At 67.4% G+C, this 558-nt stretch overlaps 1 protein-coding gene across 3 annotated transcripts in view; it reads right to left on the reverse strand.

Moving 5' to 3' along the window:
- The window catches only part of PRDX4 (peroxiredoxin 4), a 21,339-nt gene extending 20,789 nt beyond the window's left edge, over positions 1 to 550 (reverse strand). For 2 of the 3 annotated variants that reach the window (XM_006911609.3, XM_006911608.3), the window contains exon 1: positions 218 to 549. In XM_006911609.3, coding sequence (XP_006911671.1) covers positions 218 to 467 — 250 coding nt within the window. In that variant the 5' untranslated portion in view covers positions 468 to 549. Of the gene's footprint in view, positions 1 to 217 lie in introns of all 3 variants that reach the window. The other variant, XR_439169.3, reaches the window with a different exon arrangement.
- Between the last annotated feature and the right edge of the window lie 8 nt (positions 551 to 558).

Below are 558 nucleotides of genomic sequence, written 5' to 3' on the forward strand. Positions count from 1 at the left end.
ATCCCTTTCTTCACAGCTGGAACCCTCCTCCCACCATCCCCAGGAGAGAGCCAGGCCCGCCCAGGGACTGGAGGCAGCCCACGAGGTGCAGCCCGAGCCAGGCTCCCGGACAGCCACTGTCACCAGGGCACACGTGTCTCCCCGACCTCCCCACTTCCCGCCTCCCTCTGCCACCAGTCACCCACCCCCACACCCCCGTTGGCGGGGCACCACCTACTCTTGGCTTTGCTGAGGTGCAGGGAGTGGTCGGCTACCGAAACTCGGGACGACTCTCCCGGGTATACTTGTCCCCCTGCGTAGAAGTGGCACTCCTCTTCACGGGTTCGGGGCCTCTCCTCTGCCTCCAAGCCCCGCAGGGTCCCGGCCCGCAACAGGAACAGTAGCAGCGGCAGCAGCAGCAGCCTTCGGCTCCAGCCGGGGACTGGAGTCATCGCGGCTGGCAGCAGCGGCAGCACCTCCATGACCATCCGAGCGCAGACACAAGTCTCTCGGCGTGAACACTTCTCCCGCCGCGGAACAACTACAACCGCGCGCTCGACGCCCGCGCGAACCGGGGCG

The sequence above is a fragment of the Pteropus alecto genome, unplaced genomic scaffold, assembly GCF_000325575.1.
Source record: "Pteropus alecto unplaced genomic scaffold, ASM32557v1 scaffold23, whole genome shotgun sequence".
Taxonomy (NCBI): Eukaryota; Metazoa; Chordata; class Mammalia; order Chiroptera; family Pteropodidae; genus Pteropus; species Pteropus alecto.